This window comes from Dipteris shenzhenensis, chromosome 1 (genome assembly GCF_047967505.1).
Source record: "Dipteris shenzhenensis isolate YYH24624 ecotype China chromosome 1, Dip_SZ_1.0, whole genome shotgun sequence".
NCBI lineage: Eukaryota > Viridiplantae > Streptophyta > Polypodiopsida > Gleicheniales > Dipteridaceae > Dipteris > Dipteris shenzhenensis.
In genome coordinates this window covers 55,059,419-55,078,188 of record NC_141596.1, presented here as the reverse complement: position 1 = coordinate 55,078,188, position 18,770 = coordinate 55,059,419, and the positions used below count along the sequence as shown (strand labels likewise).

The following is an 18,770-nucleotide window of genomic DNA, read 5'->3' as shown; positions in this document are numbered from 1 at the left end:
AAGACACCTACCCCATCTTGCTAGCAAAGATAGGAATGATGCCTCTAGAAGGGGGAGCATTGTGCCAACACATGACCTAAATTATTAAAGTAGCTAAGATGTGTCCAAGCAAACTCTCGTTATATATCTATAGGGCAATAAATACAAAGGATGGTAGTGATAAGGTATCAAATGGATGGAGCTATAGAAAATTATGTTGTGAATATCCTAGAAAAATGGAAAAATCAAAGAGCTGGTCATGCAAAAAATACAGAAAAAGTTATGGCAACAATCAAGAAAGAAAATACATATTTACAAACAAGCAATGAGCTCAATCGAGAAGTATGATAGGCAAGGAAACCTTAGGAAAGATATATTGGTATTCAAGAGGCACATGATCCATACGATAAGGACCAGCTCCCACAACTTGGAACGATAAAAGGGAGATGGGCAAGAGCAAGGATAACAAGGGAAGAGAGAATTTGCAATATCTACCCAACGAGAGTGAGAAAAAATGAAGAGCACACACTTCTCCATTATGGAGCTTACGCATATAAAGGAGAACTATAGTAGCAATGCCAATAGCACAGAGGCACTTCTAAGTCAACCAGCTAAGCAATTGAGTGCATATTTGAAGGAAGTTCTAGGACATAACAACAAAATTTTGGATATGGCACATAGGTTAGTTAGACACATCCTAGCCACAGAGAAAATTTTTAGAGTTTCACTGTGGGAATTCCAAATGCAAAATAACCACTATCTCATTTGATAGTAGTTTCAAGTCCCATAGACCTTGAAGGGTCACCAGTGGACTTTAAGGGAATCATATTATATCATTATTCTCTCTCTCTCTCTCTCTCTCTCTCTCTCTCTCTCTCTCTCATGCAAGAAATTAAGTTCAAGTGTAACTAAATGTATATGGCATTGTCACACCTATGCTTTACAAGATCTCACGCCGCCAAGGGTAACACAATATGGGTCTAGCTCGCTCAAAACTCCTTTTCTAATTGGGTAATGACAATTTTCTTACCTTCTTCACATTGATTCTTACAAAACCTTTGAATAAAATTAGTCAAGTTATAATAATCTTTTTTATTTCAAATCCAAATCAAACATTTGAAAAAAATTATACTTACTCCTGTTAGGAATGGAGATGTTCAATTGTTGCTACCATCGATGTAAAGTTTTTTGGAGGTACTATCAACAGTTCTCCGGTTACACTATCAATTGCACTATGTGTGTCCCCCTCTTCCTCATTGTGGAGGTAGGATCTAAGGCAGCATGCAAGGAGGGTGTAATAAAAACTAAGATATAGCCATGCCCACAAGTTCATAAATTACCACATCCATAGAAACAAAGAACAAGAAAACAAAGGAAAGAAAAGAAAGTGACTCGGCATGGGGTCCAATCTGCCCCCTCTCAATGGTGGCTCTTGCTTCCCATCTAGAGTATTTATAATTGCATATTCCAAAAAGCAAAGAGCCAAAAACAGTACATCCAACAGCATTCTTGTCCATAATTGGAGGAATTTCTCAACATAGCTTCACTAGCTCAAGCTTAATATACCCTCATCCACAATTAATAGTCCATGGCTAAGTATTCATTATTTTTACAACATTGGCCCATGGCCATAGAGCATGCAATGTGATCGGTACCCTTGCACTAAATCCAATCCTTGTAAGTAGTTCCATCACCTGTACTCAAGCCATAGATTACATTAGTTATTAACAATTGAACGAATTACTGAATCAATTGATCCCAATATAATTGCGCTGAAAGGATAATAATCAAACACAAAATCAATAACACTAGCGACATCACTATTAACATGGAATCACCCAACCACAATACCGACCATCTAGCATGGCAAATCACAGGCTAGTTAGGCGTCCCCAACTAAACCATACAAAGCATCCTAGTAGACCCTTGTCGCGTCCGGTGCGCTCCTATGGAATTCTTTGCCATAGTCACACTTGACTAAAATAAAATAATATCCATAGCAAGAAATATCAGAAATACAATTTTCGTAACAAAGCAAGGACTACTATGCTATTGGGTAGGTGGGAGATGTGCATCTGGTGCAGCGATAGGGCATGTCTTACTCTCTAATTGTGTCCTAGTATAGTCCACCTGTGATGATTGGCCATTGTCACAAGCTACGAAGCCTTGACAACATCTCATGGTGGTAAGCTCCTTTAATTCATGTACTTTTTCCCTTTTCAAAGACAAAGTGTTTCCATGACGACGTGTCAAGACTCATAAGTGTCACTGAAGAAGCACTTAGTGAATTAATGGTGTTCATTACCTAACCCCTGGAAAAATAAGATAAAGCATTCAAGGATGTCTCCACATTAGATAGAGGCAACCCTGTTTACCAAATAAAGCTCTCAAGATTATCAATAGACATGAATTCACACTTGGATCCATGATAATCCTCAAAGAAAGAAAAAGGAAGGCAAGAAGATGTACAAGAGAGCAAGAGGCTATGCAAGACTAGAGGAAAATGGAGGGCAAAATGGTAGGAAAGCAAAAGGGAGGGGAAGAGAGCAAAAGTCTCTGGAGGGCATAGAGAAAAAGAGAGAAATGTGAGGACTGATGAGGGAGGATAATGAATAAGGTAGGAATTGAAGAAATTGACAAAGAGGAGCATTGCCTCCAGTGTTCTCACCTATAATATAAGTGTTTTAATCACTTATAGTAGTATTTGGTAACACAATTTATGAAATGATGATAACAATTCTTGTAGCAGTATTTACTAACACAATTTATGAAATGATGATAACAATTCTTGTAGCAATGCTTTTAAAATTTTTTTAAAAAGGTGTCATTTAATTATTTGTCTATAATTTTCTTTTTTTATTGACATTAAATTGCATGTTTTTAAGTGCAATCTATAGTAGTGACCCATATGATACTAATCAAGGCACTGAGGTCCCATGCAAAAGATATTGGATGGAAGTCTAGATATAAAGGAAAATATCATGGAAATCTATCTAGAGTTGAAGGATAGACTCATGTTTAGTGAGATATACCTCTAGTTGTTGAAGTGTTGATCTCAATAGATGAACACATGCTTGCATTAAGCTCCATTCCCAACCTAAAGATAAGGTTAGTGCCATCTCTACTATAGAGTCAATACTCTCAAGATTCTGTTTGTGTCAATTTGGAAAATCGGTTGCCTATAGATTCCTAGATCCTATCGACAAAATCTATGGAGTCAAATCTTTGAGGTGTCCTTGAGGTCACTCCACCTAAAGATTGAATCAGTACCTCTCTACCATTGAGTCAATACTCTCAAAGTTTGTTGTGTGTATCAACTTTAAAAAAATGGTTGATCACAAATTCTTAAATCCTTGAGGTATCATGAAGGTCCGACATTCCAAATCAAAGAGCACAAAGTAGGTTTAAGAGACAGAGATTCCACAGGTAATCTACGAGAGTTGTTAATTTAAGTGTGCCCAATAGTTCAGTAGTTAAAATTCAGTGAAATCTGTGTTCGTAGTTCATGTGTGTGTGTGAGGTAGCAACAAGTTCTACTTCTAATAAGCTAAATTCAAAAAGCACATCTGATGTATATGATAACATGGCCATAGGTTAAACACTCTTTAGCTATTTCTAACCTTGTAGTTTTATATAGAAGACAAGGCCTAGTGAGAGAATGTCACTCACTATGAGCTCGATGAAAAAAGATTGAGAGTGCTTTAAATGCAACTCTGTATGCACTTGTGTCTCGTGGCCGATCCAGTTTACATGAAGGCCTTGCACTAAAACATCACACGTATTTTGAGGTTAGAGAAAGAAAGACTGAAGTCTAAAGAGTGTATGTTGTCAAGTGACCTCGAGTGCTCGAGTATTGCAACAATACATCTTCTACACCTTGAATCCCTACTATTGATCTAGTCATAGCAACATTAAACTCCTCGATAAGTTTTTGAACCCAACCCCCTTCAAATAGTGAAGGAGATGTTTTCATTGTTCTTTCCCTTAACTAACGCTTCTAAACCCTTATCTTTTTCTAATTCTTGAAAACCTTAGCAACGTGGAGAAGGGTTATCTTTTTCTAATTCTTGAAAACCTTAGCAACGTGGAGACAAATTTCTCCACCCCTAGTGTGTTTCTCTCTCTTATAGCCTTCATTTTTTTACCTCTTAATAGAGGATAACCTAAAGCCCTATGCTATTAGCAAACACATCCACTATCTTCTAGCAAGAATGATGCAAGAAGGTAACCAACACATCAACACATACAAGAGAGAATAAGTGAGAACATGTAGTTCCTTTGCCTATCATCTTAATATAATACAATTTGAGGCCCTATGCTATTGGTAGTAAGAGGATTTGTTTTTTAATATAAACAGTTAGTTCAAAGTAGACAATTTGCTATCAACCATGGCTTATACTAGCATCCTAGAAGAATAGTTACTGGCCCACATTGCAAATTGCAATCCAATAAGATAATTTAGACTTAATATCAGAGTGTAACTACAACTTATTATATTATATTTTCCTATGTGGCATATGCTACACCCACCCAATAATAGTTTGGTGCACTAGTTTTGCATAAAATGTGTAATCATGCTTGGTCTTTGAATCATATACATTTCTTTCTTAGTGATTTTGTAGAATCCACTTTGAATGGATCCCTCAAGGAAGGATTTCACAACTCTCTCCCATCACATAGTGAAGGTCAGGATCTCACTTCTCTCCCATCACACAGTGGAAAGTCGAGAGTGCAGCAAAGAGAAACCTCAGATCTGGAAAGTGCGTCAGAGAATACAGCCAAAGTCCATAGAGCTCCACAAAAGTGGAATGACAAGTATAAACACTGCCACACAGAGCTACCCAATCGCTGGACCACAAAGCCCAGTCATGAGGCTGCAAAAGAGGCACAGTAGACGCTAAGCCTGGGCTCCAGAGTCAAGTAACAATAATGTACAGGCAGCAGACCCATCGTCGGAAAAAGGAGCTGCTTGCTTGGAACCAGTTGCTGCCAGGGTCATCTTCCATCCTGTTGTCTTGGCAGACATGGCAGGAGTGTAGAACTTGGACACAGGAAACTGGGACGAAAATCATGGGCCACCCAAGCCAGTAGGGTCTTGTTCATCGTCTGGACCTTTTGTTTGATGGAAGGAGTCTCCATTCTGAGATTTAGGCACCGCAAGAGTTGCAAATCGCGTTGATATGCACCAGCTTGATGGTCAACCAATTGAGACTGGTTTACTGGTTGCTGTCCTGCAGCTTGCTGGTAGACTGAGTTTGTGGGGGCAGACTGCCTCCTCTTCAATAAAAAGGTCCCTTGGCCTATGATCATGAAAAAGAATTCATAAGAGCAACAAGGGAGGGTGCCTCTAGATGATGCTGGTACTATTCACTGCCGCACGCCTTTAAGGCTTCTGTGGGACCCATGGAAATGAGGCCAAAAAGCCTGCTTGGACAAGGAAAACAGTCTTCCACCCCAACTCAGCTGACCAGCCAAGGCAGCCAACCAGCAAGCTAGTCCCGACTGGCCAACCATCAAGCTGCTTCCCATTGGGCAACCACCAAGATGGGAACAATCAGCAAGTCAGGTCATATCAGCCCTTGTGCTGCCTACACATAGCCTGCTGTTCCTGCCTATCCTTGCCTGCAAAAATAGTCCAATGTAGCCCAACCTCCACTACATCCTATCCAACAAGTCCTTCTATGAGGGCTCACAGGTAGGGTGTTTCCTACTTGTAACAGCCACCTGACAACATTGAAGGGCATATATCATGGTTCAGAGTCTACATAGCTCATGCTACTGACACACTCCATTCACAGATCCAAAAAGGTAATGTCTAAAAAGTATAAACCGAAAGAGACCCTTCCATTGTAGGAAGAGACACAGGACCGCGAAAATCTCCAGTACAAAATTGTCATGTTGCATATCCGGCACACAGAAAAACCGGCACTCAAAACAAAACAAAACATATCCAGTAAATTTCGTGAGTCATATTTGTGGAAACAGATATGGACCTGGAAAATGACATTTTCAGGATAATACTAAAGACAAGATACAAATATGGCAAAAACCATAACACAAGGATCCCCTCCAATCCTATGTTCTATGATTCGCTAACTCTATGCATGAATGTACACAGCTTAACTGAAACTGAACCCAGTAGTACTCTATACAAGATCAGTTTATGTATGTTGAGCATCAAAAGCACTCATCAATGAATGTTGGCATAGAAACCTCCTCTCAATACGTTACAAACAATGAAAAATTGACTGCAAAGGCAATATATACAGATACAGTTTGGCTCCTTATCGTGCAACAAGCTGCATATTGGCACCCTTCAACATGCCATTTCAGTGATTCAGAAAGTTCTGAAGCCAAATCGCTGATTGCATAAGGGATAGGTGGAAATATAATCTCATCGTACTCTTGTCATTGATAGATCTCTTTCATTGTAACTGAATTTTTTATTCAAGTCCCTCATGAAGCCACAGCCACATCTGCAATTATGGGAGCTAATGGTGATAACTCTTCACTAACATTGGCCATGTGCTTGGATGAGGCAGTTCGAGTTTTCTCTCTCTTCGAGCTGCCAATAATGGGTGCAGGAGCTTTTGCTCGCTCAATTTTTGTTGGTTTGGTTCCCTTTCCCTTGACCTCATGACTTTCTTTCAGTGAAGTATGATGACTGCTTCTGTTCTGCTTTGGTTTCATCACATTGGCCTTATTTTCTTCTGTTTTACTATCTGCATCCTTCAAACTCATATCAGGCATATTTGAAAGCCCCCCTGCATACTGGCCAACTGTCAAAAATTCTGGTGTATCAGACATCTTGGCATTACCTTCGTTTTTGTCCAACAATGCATCTTGATTTAGTTGAACAGATGGGCTCTCAAGATCTGTACCATCTACTTTACCATTGCACTCATCCAAAAGTTCCCCAATGGCTGAGCCATTGTCAGCCCTCGAAGAGCCATTTACGTCTTTCAACTCATCACTCTCAGGTCCCTTGGAGCATCTACCTGTTAATACCTTTTGCCTTGACAAATTTGGACCTGATACTTTCTTTGCTGCATTCTTTAATGTGGAGGCTGTGTCCTCTACACCTTCACCTTCATGTTCTGTATGCTCCAAAGATTTCACTAGCACACCGTTTGCCTTGGTTTCATGATCAACACTGGAAGGATAGGATGAGCTTCTTGATTTCGCATCAGTGTCAGCCATTCTAGAGCTGCTCTTTCTCCCTAACTTTGGTGACTTTGCACGTGTAAGAGGTATCTGTGACCATATATTAGACAATCTAGCTTGTTAGTACCTGTCTATATTCCTCCCTCAAGATGATAGTTTACTTGACAAAAGCCAAAAGCTGCTGTAACTAAAACAAGGCATAGACACAAACATTGAGATAAAGGCAAATCCCTGTCTACCTGTTTTTTAACATTGCAGCTGTAAAACAGTCAACGCTTACCACACATTAAAAGCCTAAATCCATTTCAGATTCTTACTTTCTTGATCTCTGGCTTTGGTGGTGTTGAGTCTTGGTAGAAAGTAGGCATTGGTGTCGCCTTGAAAGTGAGACTCTTCCGAAGCTGTTTTATTTCTGCTTCAATCTCCTCCTGTAGTACTCACCCAAAAAAAAAAAAAAGTTAGCAGCTGTGCCCCATAATCAAACACCATCTCCACATCCTTACATAAAGCAGCAACAACTTACAATTCTTAGAGATGGAGCGCTCGCAAATAGCTAAATTGGTTGCTTTCAACTGAAACCCTATTTCTTGAAGCCATGAGCTGATACTATGACACCAGGTAGATGGAAGAAGAAGGGAGGATATATTGAGCAGTACGTTGATGTGGCATTTAAAACACAGTAGCATGGATGTCGTTTCTTGCAGACCTAGAGCTGTGACTCATTTATTTACGTGGCTTTTTTGCTAGCAATCCTGTTTTTTGTATTTTAAGTCCATGTGGTCACCTCGAAGTTTTCTTAACCTGCAATGAGATACTCTCTAATGCTTGTAAAGCTTAATAGATTTCTTTCTACTGTTCTTGAACTTACCTACCTCACGCATAGGGTGTAGATAACTTTTTACATTTGAAATTTTAGTCAGCTACAAAGGGGAAACATGAGAGCATGGAAGTGCTCGCATTCACCACTTGAAATGCTAGCAACTCTGAGTTTGAGAAATGATGTCGATTTTCGTGTGTCATAGAGTGCATCATATAGCTTCTCTTGGGTCATTTTGAAGTAGCCTCCAAAAATGTCGGCTTTCTAACGTCATAGAGTGCATCATATCTCTTGCCGTGGCCTCTAATAGATCGTTTTGAATTAGCCTCAAAGATTAGCACTTCAAGATTTAGTTTTACAAGGAAGAAAAAGGTACAAAGCCAAGAGGAAACTTAGCTCAAACAAGTCTCCGAAAACAGCTCAAAATGGAATGCAGAATCCTAAACATATAATGCCTAGCTTCTTGGTTGATGCTGACATGAAGAGAAACTGGGGAGAGCAGAAGCATATGCTTGTTAGCAAGGTTTGCCATCTCGTAGTCCATTGGGTCAGTGGCTGAATGCCGCCAGCAGGAGCAGCCAATAAACTGTCTGAATTCCAAACTAAAATTGAGTAGCAAAACATACAACACTAGTACTTAATAGTGTGCCCGCGTTCCCTCATGGTGAGGGTACTTCTTTCTTACTAACAACACTAATGCTTATAAGGAGTCTGTAAAACCACCATTGTTTAAGGGAGAGGCGGAACATAGGACACACCTTCATCTCTTTCTTCGGAGATGAAAAGATTTCCATAGACTTTAGCCTACCCCAGTCCCGGACTCAGTTGCAAGTAGCTGAAACAGGTTTGTCTTTGGCAATTGAGGCTTATAAATAATGGATTGCATGATAGTGGAAAAGTGCCTAGAACTCATATGAACATTGAGAAAACTATATTTTAAAAAGTTCTTGCCCAAAAATAAGAACGTAAAGTCTTGGGAATTGTGTGATTCCAAGTGTGGAAAGTTCCAATTAAGTCAATACATTGCCCAGTATCTGAGACCATCTTGAAGTTGGAAGACCTCACCAAGTTTCACAAGCCAAGGGGCTGAGTCTACTAGATTTGCCCAAATATGTGATGATTATACGGCTAGATCTAAAGCTCCTTTGGAAATGCTGACCTTTCATCTTGGAAAATTGAAAAAGATCTCTAAAAAGGAAAAATATTTAAAGCCATGTAGGTCCTCAAAAATATACATGGATATTGTGGGTAGCAGGTAGAAGAACTGAATGGAAAAGATCAAAGTTATGGTGGATGATAGTGCCACCCATAACTTTTTCAGTTACTCCCATTAAAAAGTGTAAGTTACTATAAATTCTAGTGCACCTTAATAGGTAGGCTCCTTTGCTAAGGAAAGGACAAGACAAGAAGTCTTGGAAAATAAGATAAATCAAGTGGATATAGAAATCTAAGTATAAAAGGATACCCTTGACTACCAAATCATAAGATTGATTTTGTCTTGAGTGGGTTGAAAACTCAATAGCATGTGATACTATGAAACCTTCATCGCATAGTAGAAGCATGATTTTGTTTGGTACCCTAACTCTTATAGTACAACTAATGTATCATCGCATGAGATAATTAATATATCGCATGGGCCTTGCTTAGATGTGATATCGTAAAGACTCTTTATCACATGGAAAAGGTATGTATCATATACATACCTCAAGCCTACATATATAACTTCTTGCAGCTATGACATCGTCTGCAATAGCGGCTATAAGGAAAACCCAAATAGAAACTCAAAATAAAGAGGAAAGATAAGTGCAAATACAAATGGTTGTGTTCATTGTTGGCCTATATCACCTTGTAATGGGTGTGTTTAATATGTCAAACATATGAATGTATGCACTATAACTCTTAGAGACATGGAGACTACGGGTCATACACCACAACGGAATGTTTAACTAACTCCGCTCCTTTCCAAAAGGATGGATGGATGATCCAAGTTTGAGGTGAGCTTATCTGCATTACAAGCATTGCCAGGCTGAAAGAAGGTTTAATGTTATCAAATAACTGACATCCCTTTCAAAGAGGGAATGAGCAAATTTAATTCAGATTACTAGCCTCCGAACAGTGTTCACATGGTTAGGCAGATTGCTAGCCTCCGAACAGTATTCACGTGGTTAGGCAGGCCCGTGCAAATGAGATGGTGGATAGACGGACTCGAAAACAGACAATGGCGAAGTTTACTAGTGGCATCTCGCAACTTCACAAGGCCCCCTCTCCCCTCCATGTACTCTTTGCTTTGTTTGGAAAGACTAAAACTTTCATTGCTTTCATACAAAGCTTCACATTATTTTTATCACGTGGAATGAATCACATGCTTCACGACATATGTAACATATTTCTAAGGCCATTAGTTAATTCTACTCAATCTATTTTAAAGGACTATCCTTATATTCAAGAGTAATTTGTTGAGGCTCTTCAGCATCAAAAGGGGAATCTATCGAAAGTTTCTCAGCTTTATTTTTTACACTCTCAAAATTTTCTATTATTTGGTTTTTTGAAAGCCTATATTGGTGCTCTCTTAACACTAGAGACATCCTTTGGCAAAGTCTGACATTACAGCATCAATCAAAGAATGGATTTCAACAAGAAGAAGATCAAAAAAGATTCTTCAAAAGAGACCATCAGCTGTTTTCCAGAGAAATCCGTAAGAGAGATGGCTTATGAAGCAAAAGCAAAAGATGAAGACATCAAAGATCAACTGTCTAAAACAAAGGAATAGTTGGAAAAATTCTACAAAGGTATGCTTGGAACAATTCTATCTTTCTCAAAATACTTCTACATCATCCTCATATGAGTACACTTTTGGTGAAAAAGAAGACGAGAAAGAAATATGAGTTAAACTCTACAAAGTTGAATGTAGTACAGAAGATGGAGTACAAATTCACTTCAAAGGAAAGAAGCATCAAACTCAACTTGAAAAAGTCATGCTAAGTTTTTTAGTTTACATGTGAATTTTAGCAGCATGCTGAAGCGTTTTTATACCGACCATTACTTTGATAGTGTTCATAGATAGAGTTATGTACACATTGTGGTTTTTATAAATTGATAGGTTTTTTTAAAAAGATATCCGTACTCAGTTAGCTTGTGACGTTGAAGTTTGTGATCACTTCAACATCTAACTTTGGTAGTTAAAACAGTAGTTAATGATATGGCATTGGAGCAAGCTTCATAATGAACAAGACCGTCTGTAAGAGATTTACATGTTTTTGGTTGTACTGCTTATTCTTATTAAGCTAAACAGCTTAGAATGAATCCTAAAGACAAAAGTAAAAAGCATATTTTTATTGTGAGACTGATATGAAAGGTTAATTGGTTCTTTGATACTGAGAAAAAAAAGGTTTGTCAGTTGAGACATGAGACTGATGCAGGATGTATGGAATTTCTAGATTCTTCATATGATAAGTTGCAAGCACTGCAACATCATGACGATGAGGAGGCACAACATGAAGTTGATCAGTCCTTAAAAAGATAAAGGTCAAAGATATTTGATCCAGATGCACATATAGAAATAGCAAACATCCTATGTGAGTACGTGAATGGCAAATGGCATAAATATCCCATGTGAGTACGTAAGCGAGTCGTCTCCATTTGAAGAATTTCCTTTTGAATCTAGACGGACACTGTCAAACAATGTCAGTATTGAGAACCATGTAAGTGCTGAAAATTCTTTTGTTCGTCTTTTGTCAATTTGTTGAAGAACCTATAGGCATCAAGTGGAAGCAATACTAAAAGAGTATGATTCACTTATGTCCAATATTTTAGAGAACTGGACCTAGCTCAATAAAAGCCTAACCTGCAAGCAGAGCAAACTTCTCCCAGTAGATTACGCTCAGCATTCATGAAGATGTGTACAAGAGTCACTCAAGCATGAACATTCAGATCTTGAGAAACAGAAGCACGAAGGCTCATAAACTGGAGAAGAGCATGTGGAGTATTGGCTATCTTTTGAGAGAGGCAACATCTTGCACAAAACTTGTTTTCCCCTAGAGACTCATCTGAAATGATTAGTAGTAGCCTTAGTTCTGTGAAGTTCATCAAAAGAGATTCAACATTGAGCCTGTTTAGAAAAGCAAGAATTAAACTAGCAAACTCTCCAAAGAACGGTTAATTTCAGGTAAGATTTTGGGATTAGATGCTGCCAGAAGATTGTTTGTGAAACTTCATCAAAACCACATTACAGAGTCGATTGGAAGTCAAAGCCTTATGTTAGGTCTTTAAAATAACCTCCCAGTTGATATTCCACATTTTGATCACACTAGTATAATTTATTTCACTTTGATCCTTCAAAGAATGCTCAAAACTTGGAACCTTTTGGTATGCTTATAAGCCTTATGCTGCAACCATACACACATCTCTACAAAACAACAAATAGACTTCACTCCATTTGGCTTGGATCGAGTTTTGATTATGAAGCAAAGAAGAACCTTAGTCTTTGCTTGTGCTTGATTCTTTTCTGCTTCCTTGGCAGTCAATCTCTCCTCAAGCTTTGAGTTAAACTGAAACCACCAGTCACATAAGTCACTAAAATACCATGAAGCTTATATAGTACAATGTAAATTTGAAAAAGTAGAGAAGCGAGCTTTCTGCATTCCATGTGCTGCCCTTATAGGCAGCTGCATGTGCAAAAAAGGAGCCCTAAACACGTTTTACCAAAGAAGGGTCATGGGTTTCAGAATAAGGAGCCTTATAAAATCCTAAGAAAGGCAGCAACGCATTTTTGCAGTTTTATCCAGAACATGCAAGTCAAGAAATATGTCTACCTCTTTTCTCCTTTCAGCCCTCACATCGCTTTTGAAAGTGAAAGTGTTGGTACTTGCCCTAACTTGCATTGCTTTAGCTTTTGAAGTCTTGAGTGCTTCATAATGGCTGCTAAATCCAAAGAAAATGAAATTCATCATACAATAACAAGAATTGATGCTTCCTTAGATGTATAACCTTCAAAACCTCCTTTTGAGACCATCAAATACCCTGGCTCCTTTTAGTCAGACTTGCTAGACTGATTGTCTTCAGATTTGCCCTTCCAGCACACATTTAGGTGACGAGATAGTCAACTTGAATTCATGCACCTTACACACCCAATTACTTAGCATTCTAAAACTGAATGTGTTGTAACTGCTTACACCACCAGTTGCTCACAGAGATTTGGAATTTTGGTCAGGTGTTACTTCATTCCTTTCAACTTGTAACACATGGCAAACTCACTTTGAATCAATAATCTCTCTCTTTCCACTGCTTCAAAGTCAGAAGATAAAACATATTAGCCTGATTTCTCTAGGGCTCTTTGTGAGCCCATTACATCTAGCACAAGTACAGCACTTTAAAAAACCTTGGCCCTTGCCCATTTGGGGTCAACAAGATTGCCCCAATCCATCACAGCCTTTCTATCGAGCACACCATTAGATCCAAGGAATGAGGTGTGTTGGAACAAGCTTCATATGAAAAATGCTGGAACAAGCTTAGCACGAAACATGCTGCTTCATGCAGAATTTCTTTTAAAACCTTGTATGAGCTAAGAAAAGGTCGCAACTCTGCACTTCTTTGTTTGTGAACAGTGAACACAATGCAAATTCAAGCTTCATGAGACCAAAAGCAAAAGACTGACAAGCAGGGAAATAAGATAATGAGAGGATTTCTTCAGGACTCACTTCAGGTTCTCCCCTTTGACACCCAACAGCCTTCGTTCATCTTTCTTTGGAACCTACAAGGATAGCAATGTTGTTCACAATAAAAATAATACTTCTAGAGGAAAAATAAATGCACTTGCCCCCAGCGGAAAAAACCTTGCATTAAAGTTGCATTGTAACAATATCCAAATTCATTCTCACCTCAAACAAGTACGCATCAGACCAGTTGCACAAACTTAACAGAATAACACTCTCACGAAGTATGGAGTTGCTTTTCCCCAAACCTGACTATTATGGCATCAAACCATCATTTTATTTTCTTCTAGAGGATGAGTTTGAGCATGTTCATGGAATCATCTAGATATATAAAACTTAAGTTTGCTTCCTCCCAACAATCAGCCTTCCAGAAGAACCAGATTTGAATTGTCACAGTACCCAGTTCCATTTTAAGTTCCCACATGTAAGGAATCACGCATCTATTTTGTAGACTTGACATAATGACTTCTTTTGCAGCATACATATTCAGTTCACCCCAACACTTAACTTTCCAGAGGAGCAGACTTTGCAATATCTAAGATTCAGATTCACTCACATGCACAATACATTTCAGAACTGAAATCAGCAAATTTGATACGACATTTCAAGCATGAAAAACGCATATCATATCGATATGTGACACAAAAACTAAACATCAAAGAATATGAATGTGCCACTAATCCCAACAGCCAAAGAGACTGACTGTACTGCCACATTGCCACAATCTGTGAACATGAAAAACAAAGAGACTGCCACACTGAATTTGTGCTCAACAAGGTCAATCATACCTGAGCATTTTTGGAGCTGGAAGATGTCCTTGCAATTTCATGCTCTGCAAGTTGCCCTGCCAAAGAAGCTCTTTTGTCTGTTGCAAGTGCAAATGGCTGGGGTACAGTAAAATTTGAGTGAGAACTTCCAACACTGGGTGATTGTCTTAGTCGCAAACCCGGGTTTCCTGCCTTGACGTGAGATGTACACAAGACCCCTTTCTTTCCTATATCATTCCTATCTAATCTTGCCAAAGATCCTGAGGAAGCATTCATTGTTCCATTTGTTGAATGCGAAACCCTGACTTTTGCAGCACCAGAGACTAACTGTGAGGAGTTTTGGGCTGGAATATGTTTAAATTTTCTGATGCTTGGTCCAACCCTTTTTTGTGCATAAAGTGTTGAAAACCCCTGTGTTTACACATATATTTGCACGACTATGCATCAGAATATAATTACAAAAACAGAAGTGCTTCAGGACTGTGAAAGGACATCTGAAGTAGCATTGCTACATTTAGCCAGCAAATTCATATATGAAATATAATTGGAGTATATATCATTGTAATCAGCACAAAATGAGTGGTCCTCATGACACATAAGAACTGCATTGAATTGAAAAATTGGAGCTTGATGTATCCTATGGGCATACTTGTGATCGCCTTGGTAGAACTGTGCATGCCATTTACAGAAGTATTAACGATGACTTTCACAAACACAACCATCCTATCCATCCCAGAAAGAAATCCACTGTTTAAAGTCAAACTGAGTTAAATTTAAAGCCTAAACATGCAGCAAAGAAAAGTTTTATCAAAGCAGAGTTAGATCCTTAAGGAAGAAAACCTGAGTACACAAGGTTCCAGTGTCAGCTAGTGCATATACACAAAAACAAAGAATTACCTTTGATCCTGATTTTTTATAGCTCATCTGATTTGATAGCTTAATTACTTCAGATTTGCCTGAAGATTTGGTTTCGGTTTTGTCAGCTGCTTGAGCGTCACTCATGTAGCTGGAAACTTCCAGCCTGGGCTTCTGCTCGTCCTCCCTTGAACAAGAAACCTCTGCTTCACATTTCTCTGTAGAAGGAGCTGTAAGGTCATCTTCTTTGTCTTCAGACAGTTGAGATGGCATTAAATCTTCTGACATGTCTAAAACCATGTCTACTTCTGATGATATGAGGCTCTGACCATTTCCTGCTTTTGCTTCAAAATCTTTTCTCAATCTTTCTTCAAGCATCATATCATCAGCTAGGATCGCTTCTTTGTCTGCATTTGAAAGTTTTGCCTCAGTGTTGTCTTTGCCCATAGTAATGGACATCAAATCAATCTCCTGATCAACAAGGCTTCCATTATCCATCCCTTCTAAACTTGGGGCTTCAAGTACAGACGGGCCTTCAGCAAGAACCTGATCCAAAGCCACCTTCTTTGCAAGAAATTGAGAATGTTATTCAATGCTGTCTTTTAAGCAAGAAATCCAGATGCCAAAGAATTCTGTACCCTTTGTATATGTTGACTGTGACTGGAAGAAGACCTTGCCCACCATGACAGAATTCAGAGAGGACCTCTCAGATGAAAGCCATATAGCCCTCTCAGGAGCATTCAAACTGCAAAGATGCAACTTGAATGACTGCATCAGAGATTTAAAAACAAGCAGCAGTAGACAATTACAAGCACAGCACACACAAGGAACAAGAAGAATTAGCATCATTGCATATGCCTGTCAAAGTTATCGGTAGATATGAAACCTGTGGAATCTAATGCGAGACTACAATTCTCACTCGCTCAAAAGAAAACCCCTAAAACCCTATACGCACTCTTAATCTCCGCTTACTATTTCCAGTACCATTGGTATGCACTCGTCCTTCCACAAAACAAGGACACCTTTTGAGACCAGTTTACCAGTACACAAACTACAATGAGTACCATGAACCAGATTTATATCATGACCATTATTACAAGAGGGTCACATGGCCCCACTCGCCATGCATAATTGATTGTTGTTTACTTTTCTATATTTATATGTACCTTCACGTAAAAAGCATATACCCATCCTTAATAGTTGAGAGCTACTTAAAATTGAAGAGAGAATGAAAAGGAGGCAGAGAACAGCTACACACTTTGGCTGGTCTTTTTGTGCTTATTTCGTGTGATCCTCCTTGTGCATCTGTAGGAGGGAAGAGAAGAAGGATGGAGATAACACAAGAGAGAAGGGGGGAGAGCCGGGTGGGGGCGAGAGAAGAGAGAGAGAGAGAGAGAGAGAGAGTCTGCAGGAGACCAAAAGGTCTATGAGACTTAACAAACAGATAAATTAGAAAAAACTAAAGAGTGGAGCCACTAAAGCGAGCATCCACTCCACAGAGAGAGAGAGAGGAGATGACTATAGTTTTAATATTTATTCTGGTGGGAGACAGGTAAATCTTGGCGCATCTTGTGTTTATAAATGATCTGTGTATTCAGGTTTTACACTTCAGTTTTAGATCTTACAAAAAGTGAAAACTTAACCCGAGTTGCACTAAAGGTCTACTTCTACAACCTGGGTGGTCTCCACTCCATCTTCCAGCTCAGTTTGCCTTCATTTGCAGAGCTCCGCAATATAGATTCCGATGGCAAAGTTGCTTTTTGGCAAAGGAAATTTCAAAACCAGCAAGATCTTGTATTTTCTTTTGTTGGGGCTATCCACTAGAAGTTGGCTTACATGTTGAATGTAAAGCCACAGCTATCCTGTTTGCGGTCGCTCGGAACAAGTAGTTACTTATTTTGTGATTAGTCTATTAGTCTACCTCACTGAGCTTTCCTCATGGATGTAAGTTGGCTCTCAGAAGAGCCCGAAGGTAGGATGGCATCATGTCTTTGCAGTTTGGGTCACTTGTTGGCTGGTCATAAATGGAAGAGCTATAGCAGAGCTCTGGCTGGATAGCCTGCTTGTTGGAATAGTTGTTCTGATATGTTGCATGCTTCAATTCATCTCTTGAAGACACGATTGCAGCATTTCTTCCTATACATGACCAATTTCTGCCATAAATAAGAGCGCGTACATGAGGGTTTTCGTTTGTTGCTGCCTCACGTTTTCATATCTGTTTGCTAAACATCAGGTTCTACCAAGGTATCAGCTGGAATACACGTCAGACCCAAGTCTGATGCGAAATTGTTGCCCAGCTAAACTCGAGTAGTCAGATTCCCATACGATTTTCGATTGCAAAGGCTTTGCCTAAGGGAATACCGAAGGGTCCAGAAAGATAATGAAACAGGAAGTAAGCCATGAACCCTTGAGTCAGTTCAAAATCATCCTTCAGGAAACGGAAATGCCCTGGACAATGTAACCAGACCAAATTTTGATTTTGTGCAGGAATCCACAGTCCTGTAAAGAGGAGCATTCCCTCATGAGACATAAAAAATAAGAGGAGGAGTGAACACGATTGTTTACGTGCGCTACAGGTTCTTCAGCTTAACAAATGTCAACCTAGCCCGCTAGGAAAGATGCCATCAACTTCTTCGAGTACGGCTCTTGCGTAACGCGATTCTCAAAATTCTTATGTGGCAGTGAATCCCCGTCCGCTGCTTTGTTCTAAGTGAGGCTCTCAATTCGGTCTCGCTTCTTTAGATTCGCAGGGGTAAAGCAATCAGACAATCGTTGCGTCCTAGACATCCTACTTTTCCTGATAGATCTCAAGCTAATGTTTGGACTTTGAGCTAATCCATTGCTTGTACGGGCTATCCAGGCGCTACATTTATTGCGAATCTAATAAGATGGTGAGTCATCGACAATGCTTCCTCGAGGGACAGTGTACGATTCTCCAGTACATGTTTACATAGACGATCGCTCGTGCAGCTAGTGATCTCATGCACGAAGGACCCAAATCACAAAAGGTGCAGGACCCAAATCACAGAGGGTGCAGATAGGCCTCAAAAACATACGAAGCTATAATCTCAGAAGTTTGACAAGCTCGCATTGGTGATACAGGCCAGAAAGTGGATAAAGCCAAGCCAAAAAGAGAACTCACCGCAGCAAGGATTCTTGTTGAGGGGACAATGTTGGTCCTGAAAGAAGGGATCGGAGGCAATCCAAAGTTGGGTCTGCAAGAATGCTGGAGAAAGAGCAAGGAGAGAGAGGCAATGTGGCTGGCAGGTGGGGGGCGAGGAATGTAGAGAAGCCAAAGGGGTTGGTGGAAAAGAGCTCTCCACAAGATGCGAGAGTAGCTCTTGCAAATGAGCTAGATGGGCAGCTCTGCAAGCTCTGTGCACCTTTCTGAGTGATGAGTATCACTGTGTTTGGTGTGAGAGAGTGTGTGATTTAATTCCACCAAAAAAAAAAAAGTGTGTTTTCCACTTTTTTTTT

At 39.5% G+C, this 18,770-nt stretch overlaps 1 protein-coding gene across 4 annotated transcripts; it reads right to left on the bottom strand.

Moving 5' to 3' along the window:
* Positions 1-5,978: 5,978 nt before the first annotated feature.
* LOC147906055 (uncharacterized) lies at positions 5,979-18,452 on the bottom strand. Of its 4 annotated transcripts, XM_087376293.1 has the most exons (9): positions 18,436-18,452; positions 15,932-16,038; positions 15,336-15,764; positions 14,460-14,849; positions 13,657-13,709; positions 12,772-12,880; positions 12,436-12,507; positions 7,461-7,571; positions 5,979-7,233 (listed from the first exon to the last, which is right to left on the bottom strand). In XM_087376293.1, exons 3-9 carry the CDS (start codon positions 15,750-15,752, stop codon positions 6,436-6,438), a joined length of 1,950 nt encoding a protein of 649 aa, XP_087232419.1. In that variant the 5' UTR covers positions 15,753-15,764; positions 15,932-16,038; positions 18,436-18,452; the 3' UTR covers positions 5,979-6,435. The 4 variants fall into 4 exon arrangements, with proteins under 4 accessions (XP_087232419.1, XP_087232405.1, XP_087232397.1 ...); XM_087376279.1 differs by lacking the exon at positions 18,436-18,452 and having other exon boundaries at positions 15,336-15,839; positions 15,932-16,014; XM_087376271.1 differs by lacking the exon at positions 18,436-18,452 and having other exon boundaries at positions 15,336-15,938.
* Between the last annotated feature and the right edge of the window lie 318 nt (positions 18,453-18,770).